Source organism: Gopherus flavomarginatus, chromosome 5 (genome assembly GCF_025201925.1).
Source record: "Gopherus flavomarginatus isolate rGopFla2 chromosome 5, rGopFla2.mat.asm, whole genome shotgun sequence".
Classification (NCBI taxonomy): Eukaryota; Metazoa; Chordata; order Testudines; family Testudinidae; genus Gopherus; species Gopherus flavomarginatus.
The window spans coordinates 145685340-145692401 of NC_066621.1; the positions used below are offsets into that span (position 1 = coordinate 145685340).

Below are 7062 nucleotides of genomic sequence, written 5' to 3' on the forward strand. Positions count from 1 at the left end.
GTGTCATTTACAGGCGGAGAGATTGGCAGGACACCAGTGTGGCAGGAAAAGCAACCAACAGGAGGATATAAAAAAGTAAAGAAGGGAGACCTTGCTGCCTGAATATTTTCAGCAGCATTAGACTATATATAGACACAAGTCTAGATCTGCTACTGACTCGTGTCATGGACTCCTGTGCCTAGCATAGTCAATGGGCTCCCTATGGGCACGTGATTCTGCTCTTGTGGATGCAATTGCAGTATCGGAGCCTGCATTATTGCTGTAGGAAAAGTGCAACTAGGATCCTGAAACCTGAATAGTGCATTAAGAACATTGTTAACCTGTGTAACATACCTGCATGTTGATGGAGCTCTCGGTTGCTGCCTTTGGTGCTGAATGCTAAATGATTAATGAATAATGCATTTATTGGCTGATTTCTAGACACGTTCTCTGGAGGCACGTATACCCCCTATCAAAAGGGCATGCAAGGCAAACAGAAAGATCACCATCATGCCCGAGAAAAGAGATGGGCTGTGCACTATGTCCTGGAGGCCAGCAGACTTTGGTTTTGTCAAACCAGTGGTGGTTGGGGGTAAATTTGAGTTGAGAGCTTTCTTGTCCAAAGCTTTCTTGTCTCAAGAGTAGGGTCACACTCCTGGTGCCAACTGATGCTTTCAGATTAACAGTGAGCAACTTGATGGGCTTGTTCTAATAACTGGCATTTGTGTAGTGCTTTTTTTGAGATGCACAGATCTCAGAGCACTTTGCAAAGGTGATTGTTAGAGATGGAGAAACTGTGATTGCAGGGAAGTGACATGACTTCCCCAGGGTCACACATGAGCCTCTGACAGCATTGCAATGATTTGCATCTGGACCGCTTTTCCTAGTTCCATGTTGCCTGTTGTTTCTGCTCCAGGACTGGATGAAACTTTTATATGCAGGACAAGGGAAATGGAAGAGTTTCCTAGTGTGAGCCTGGGCACAGGGATATATTTGCATAAGTGGTCAGGAGACTTGCTTTCTGTGAATATTTTTGCAAACAAAAAATATCACTTGCTGATGGTCACAGAAAGTGACTAGAAAGAGTCTTATTCGTAGTCTGAATTCCGGGTTTTGTGTGCATGACTGTTTGTGAATACTTCCTGTGTGGTGTTTGCCCATCTCTTGCTGACTGTGGGATAATGATTACCTGAGTGTCTGACTACAATCCTAATTGGAAGAGGTTGAGATTTCACTATGGCAAAGAAGATCCATCTTGCCCCAGTGCATGCTTATTATTCCACTAGAATGATGTCACTCACCAGATACCCCTTTTGTTTCAGTGGGTGATGTTATGAAACAATACCCTGGAAGTTAATCAGTATTGCAAAGCTGAGGCTTGCTCTATAGTCACTGTCTTTGATGTCTTCGGTAGTTCATGCAAGGATCTGCCTTTATTTTGCTTTGATTGACAAGCCCCTTTCTATAAATTTGAGCAATTAAGCAGCCCAGTAGCAGCTGCTAAGGAGATCTGCTAAGAGCAAACCTGACACAAACTGCTGTGCAGGTCTCCTGCCATTCACTTTGACATTCTGAAACACCATCTGCAATTTGAAATTGCATAGGCAGATTTGTATCCGACAAGTTAGGTAAGTGTACTTCTGTGTTTGCTGTATGTCACTGCTCCGGCTCAGGATTAAACTAGGTCTTGCTAAGGTGACTGAGAAGAAATGTTCAATTTGTACTGAAATCTATGATCAAATATTACTATTTAAACAAGGAATTTTAGGATTCGTCTACATGAGAAAGGCAAGATTAGCTCATACATACATGTATTTAATTCAGTATGTGCATATAATGTGTATGTGTTTTTATATATATATATATATATATATATATATATATATATATAGATGTCTTTCCAAAGTTTAACCTCAGTGCATGAAGATTTCCACACTGAAAACTTCATATTCCTATGTGTGTATACGATATATAGTCAGTATGTGTATACACACATACAAATATGAAGTTTTCAGTGTGGAAACTGATGTAGCTCCATTGACTTCAATTGACACTGATTTGTACCAGTTGAGAATCTGGCTCAGTGGGTGCAGTGCTATTTTCTGTACAGTTGGCTACACCTCCAAGGTTAACTTTCACTACCTGGGGTTTTTACATGGAAAACTTTATATGAAATAAAGGCTTGGAAGATAAAGGAGGAATATATTGGTGTAGGGCTTGATTCACTCTTTTGTTGCAGTTTCCATCCCCCTTCTCTGGGAGGAGAAGCTGCATTGGGAAGTGGGGGTGGTCCTTTCCCAGTGGGTTTTGCTGGGCCACAGCAGGTTTCATAACAATTTTGTTGGTGGAAGTTGCCTACAAGATGTGTTGAATCAAGGCATCTCTCAGGTACCTTGGCCCTGCCCTCCCTTGTCTAGCAACACTCACTTTCTGGGCTGCATTGGCAGGTTAGCTGCCCTGACCAGCTCTATCTCCTGGCAAAATGGCAGGTGGCAGATGTTGCTGCATCTCTGTCTGCCTGGGCTGCAGTGCCCAGGGAGTGAATTAAGTGTTTTCATTCTGGAGAACAAATGTGTGTGCAAAATATTCAGGGTATTCTTAGCAACAGGTATACGGTGATAGTGTCCTCCCTTCCATCAGGATCAGGGTTTACAATCTGAAGACAAATGAAACATGGGAATGAGGGTTGGAAAGAGAAGACAACTGTTATAGAAAAAGGTGTGTTTGCAATTGCCCCTGGCTAATTTATTTTAGAGTAAGTCCCATCTGTCCCTGATGCCATTATGAATTGGCTGTTATTTTTTAACAAGCATTTCAGCAGAGGTGAGCCTCAAGGAGGAGATCCTGGCTGTTCTGCTCAGCCTGTTTCCTTGTTCCTGGCAGGGTTTTTCAGTGAGGCTGTGACATTGGGTTCCCTCTGCCTCTCTCACTCCACCCTATTCCCAGTGAAGCTGGCGCACTGCCTTGTCTGCTGCTTTGCAAAATTCGCTATGCTCAGGGGTGCGGAAACCAGTGGCCCACCGGGCTTGACAAACCCCACAGCTAAAGCTTATGAGATTAATCCCAGAAGTTTATAGCAAACCCAGCCACTAGCCTGCATTACCTAGCAGCACTGCCTGTGTTGTACAGAGGGAGGAATAAGGGGATGTGCCATCTTCTCACTCCTCCTCACTACTGGATGCATAAAGGAAAAGGGTGGCTAAGAGGGGATGGTGCCATCTCTTCCTCTTCCTGCCCTAATCTCAGCACTTCAGATACAGTACACATGCCCAGGACGAAGGGTGCTAGCTCCTTGGGGCTGAGCATGTCTCACAGCTCGCTATGTGTCTCCTTTCCACCTTGGGTGCAGCATGAAGCTCCGTCATGTGGTCCTGGGCTCCCTGCCTCTCCTGATACTGGCTGGCTGTGTCAGTCCACTCAAAACCTCCACCATCAACCTGCACACCTTCATTGGCTGCGCTGTGCGTGAGTTCACCTTCCTGGCTAGGAAACCAGGCTGCAAGGGGATGCGCATCACCACGGATGCCTGCTGGGGACGCTGTGAGACTTGGGAGGTGAGCAATCCCTGAGGAGCATCTTGTGGGGGCAGAGATGGCCTAAGGAGCTAGCTCGAAACCAATGTTTCTCAACCTATTTACCACTGTGGGCTGAATGTGCAACTCTCTGTGTTATGTGGGTGGCATCCATACAATATATATACTACCTGTATGGGCCTGAGGATGTCACATGGGCTGCAGCTGTGTGCTGACTGGGCCACAAGCGGACCGTGGGTTGAGAACCACTGCTCTAAACAGCACCAGTGTTGGTGTTGCTTTATTTTTTTCAAATGGCAATTGGCCAGTGATGCAGGAAGCAGTTTATGATCATTCCCCTAGCACCAGGGAGGCCGGTCTTAGGATGAAGCCCCTGAACTAGGACTCATGAGATCCGCATTCGACTCCTGGCTCTGCCATGGACTTCCTGTGTGGCAGTGGGCTAGCTGCTTAATCTAGCTCCGCCTTGGTTCCCTGACTATAAAACGAGGATATTTCCTTTCTCTCTGCAGCTAAATCACACTCAGGGCTGGTCTACACTACGGGGGAAAATCGATCTCAGATACGCAACTTCAGCTATGTGAATAACGTAGCTGAAGTCGAAGTATCTAAGATCGAATTACTCACCGTCCTCACGGCGCGGGATTGATGTCCATGGCTCCCCCTGTCAATTCCGCAACTCCGTTCGGGTTGGTGGAGTTCCGGAATTGATATAAGCGCTTTCGGGGATCGATATATAGCGTCTAGATGAGACGTGATATATTGATCCCAGACAAATCGATTTCTACCCGCCGATACGGCGAGTAGTGAAGACGTAGGCTTAGATTATCAGTTCTTTGGGATAGGGACTGTCTTTACTATGTGTTTGTACAGCACCTACCACGATGGGATCCTGGTCTCAACTAGGGCCCTCATGCACTAGCATAATACAAACAATAAATAACCACAATGACAAAACTGTGCTTGGAAGTCAACAAGCCAGCATGAAGGCAAGGCCCCGATCTGGTGAATGACGATCAAAATACAAGTGCCAGTGACTGACAAATTTGCTTTGAGTTATTCATTTGAACCATTGTTCAAGAGAAACACCCGCATCATGTGGTAATATTTATAAAGTGCTTACGTAATACTCTCATTATGCAATGTGAAAACCTCTTACGGCTTAAACCCTTACAGGAAAGAGCCCTGTATGACTTTGCTGAGAGAAAATTCCTTTGAGATTAAAATGGGGCCCTTGATTCATGGGTAATATATTTTGTTCCAAAGATCAAATCCCAAAGAGAATGTCTTTCTAATTTGGTCCCATTTAAATTGCAGCCCAGGATGAAAATGAGGTAGTTTTGTTCTGGATGGAGGCGTGGGGTTGAGTGGGTGAGAGAACAAGTCTACACACATTAGAGATCAAACTCATGACTCATTTTATCTTGCTGTAATGTAAACATTTAATGGCCTGGATCCGTATGTCTTTATTCAGGGAAAATCCCATTAATGTCAGTGGGGTTTTGCTGAGTAAAGTCGAGGGACTCGTTCCGCTGATAACTAATGGGGAGAAGTTTTGGTTCAGACTTTCCTGCTCCTTCTTTTATTGCCTGGGGGCGAGGAGGCTGGGCCACTGTTTGCTACCCTTCCCTTGTGGAATAAACTGGGGAAGTGTGTGTGTGTGGGGGGTTTCTACCTCTATAACCTAAGGAGCCTTTGAGAGCCACATGTGTCTTGTCACCTTGCTCCACCAGCTCCCACTGCTCCTTGGAAAGCCACAGATGTTGCAGATGCCCTTAATTGACTGCAGCTGCCGCTGGGGCAGAGTTAAGCTAAATTTATAAAGTTTTTGGCCCTGCTGTTCCTAGAGAGTCCCCAGATGTATTGTATGGGGGACTTCATAACATGAGGGACTTCTGAAGCGCATGGTGTCTGTGATCAGTCTGCCAGGACACCTGGGACTCCGGTAAAGAGCATGGCAAGGCTTTTCCACATCACAGAGGGGAAACAAACACAAATTAAACTATCCCTGTACTTTATTCACTTGTGCTACTTCCCCCTGCAAGTTGGAGGGGGCAGGAGAATCAGAGGAATCCAGTTGGCTCCTTCTTATCTGTCTGCCCTCCATCCTACCCCACCCACTCTTTCAAACTTCTCTTGAGGAGAAAAGAGGGATCATGCTGCAGAGGCATAACTTCCCATCCCCATCCATGGGCACAGGCTGCCCTACCCCTGCAAACTGCAGCTGTGCTGAGTGCAGGGAGCTCTGGTCAGATCATGGCAGCCCCTCCCAGCGCTGGAATGGATCAGAACTTTACAAAAAGTTTAGACTTTTCAGTGAAAGTCAAAACTGCAATTTTTTTTTTGCCAAAAACTGAAAAATAAATCTCATAGGTATTGTACTATAGGTGCCTCATGCTTTGTTCTCCTTTGTGGGCTGGGCCAGACTACACCTGTCATGATGCACCATGGTTTCCCCTTTTTGCTGAGCCTCAGTAGGGCATCATGGGAGTTCCATTGCTGCAGTGCTTCAGGGACTATACAGGCTGGCTGGGGAGCCTGGCCCATAGAGGAGACTGCACCATCCAAACTACAACTCCTCCCATGCAGCATTGTGGTGGCATTTATGAATATTTTTTTGTTTTCAGGTGTTTGGGTTTTTTGACAAAGCAGCAGCACTTTTTGTGCAAAGTTTCGTGAAGCTGAAACCCCAATTTTCTGTGTTTAAAAAAAAATCAGTTTTGAGAGATAAGGTTTTGACCAACCCTAACCAGCACCTTCCATTTCAAAAGAATTCTCAGGGAAATGGTCATAAGCCAAAAAGAAAATAGTCTAGTGGGACCCATACAGCAATCAGCCTAAGAATTATTTCTAGACAGTCTCTTTATGGACCTGGTCCTGCAAACCAATTGTTGCTACTTTTGTGATTAATCCCAGGGAAGCAACTGGGACTGTGGGGGTTGCAGGGTCTAGCCCCAGTGCTATTCAGCTCAAAGCTGTCCTGAGTTCCTCTCGCCTTTGTCTGATCTTGGTGTTTCCCCCCACCTAACAGAAGCCTGTGCTGGATTCCCCGTACATCGACGCGCACCATCGAGTCTGCACCTACAATGAGACTAAACTGGTTACGGTGAAGCTGCCGAATTGTGCTGCTGCTGTGGATCCTTCCTACACGTACCCTATGGCCATACGGTGTGACTGCGGGGTCTGTGCTACTGCAACTACTGAATGTGAGACTCTCTGAGTCCCCTGCCCCCAGCCGCACAGCTGTTCTAGGCATTTGGGGCCAAACTCTGTCCTGATGTACACCCAGAGTAACTGCAGGATTGTGGGTGGTGTAAGTCAGCATGGAATTTAATGCTATGGCTCTAATGCTTCTACTCACTGACCCTTCTGTACAGTAGAGGCACAAGCTTCTCCCAGCTGCCAGTTGTTTAACGATCTAGTTAGGGCTGCCCAGAGGATTCAGGGGGCCTAGGGCAAAGCAATTTCAGGGGCCCCTTCCATAAAAAAAATTTGCAATACTATAGAATACTATATTCTCGTGGGGGACCCTGCAGGGCCTGAGGCAAAT

At 46.0% G+C, this 7062-nt stretch overlaps 1 protein-coding gene across 1 annotated transcript; it reads left to right on the forward strand.

Annotated features, from left to right (window-relative positions):
• The first annotated feature begins 1532 nt into the window (after window positions 1–1532).
• Window positions 1533–6854, forward strand: GPHB5 (glycoprotein hormone subunit beta 5). Its single transcript, XM_050952768.1, has 3 exons — window positions 1533–1607; window positions 3329–3533; window positions 6544–6854. Exons 2-3 carry the CDS (start codon window positions 3330–3332, stop codon window positions 6730–6732), a joined length of 393 nt encoding a protein of 130 aa, XP_050808725.1. The 5' UTR covers window positions 1533–1607; window position 3329; the 3' UTR covers window positions 6733–6854.
• The last annotated feature ends 208 nt before the right edge of the window (window positions 6855–7062 follow it).

What these genes read in the sequence shown, in the direction of transcription:
- GPHB5 (XM_050952768.1), top strand. Translation starts at nt 3,330, where the DNA reads ATGAAGCTCCGTCATGTGGTCCTGGGCTCCCTGCCTCTCCTGATACTG. An exon ending in GACGCTGTGAGACTTGGGAG is followed by an intron (nt 3,534 to 6,543) that starts GTGAGCAATCCC and finishes CCCACCTAACAG; the next exon opens with AAGCCTGTGCTGGATTCCCC.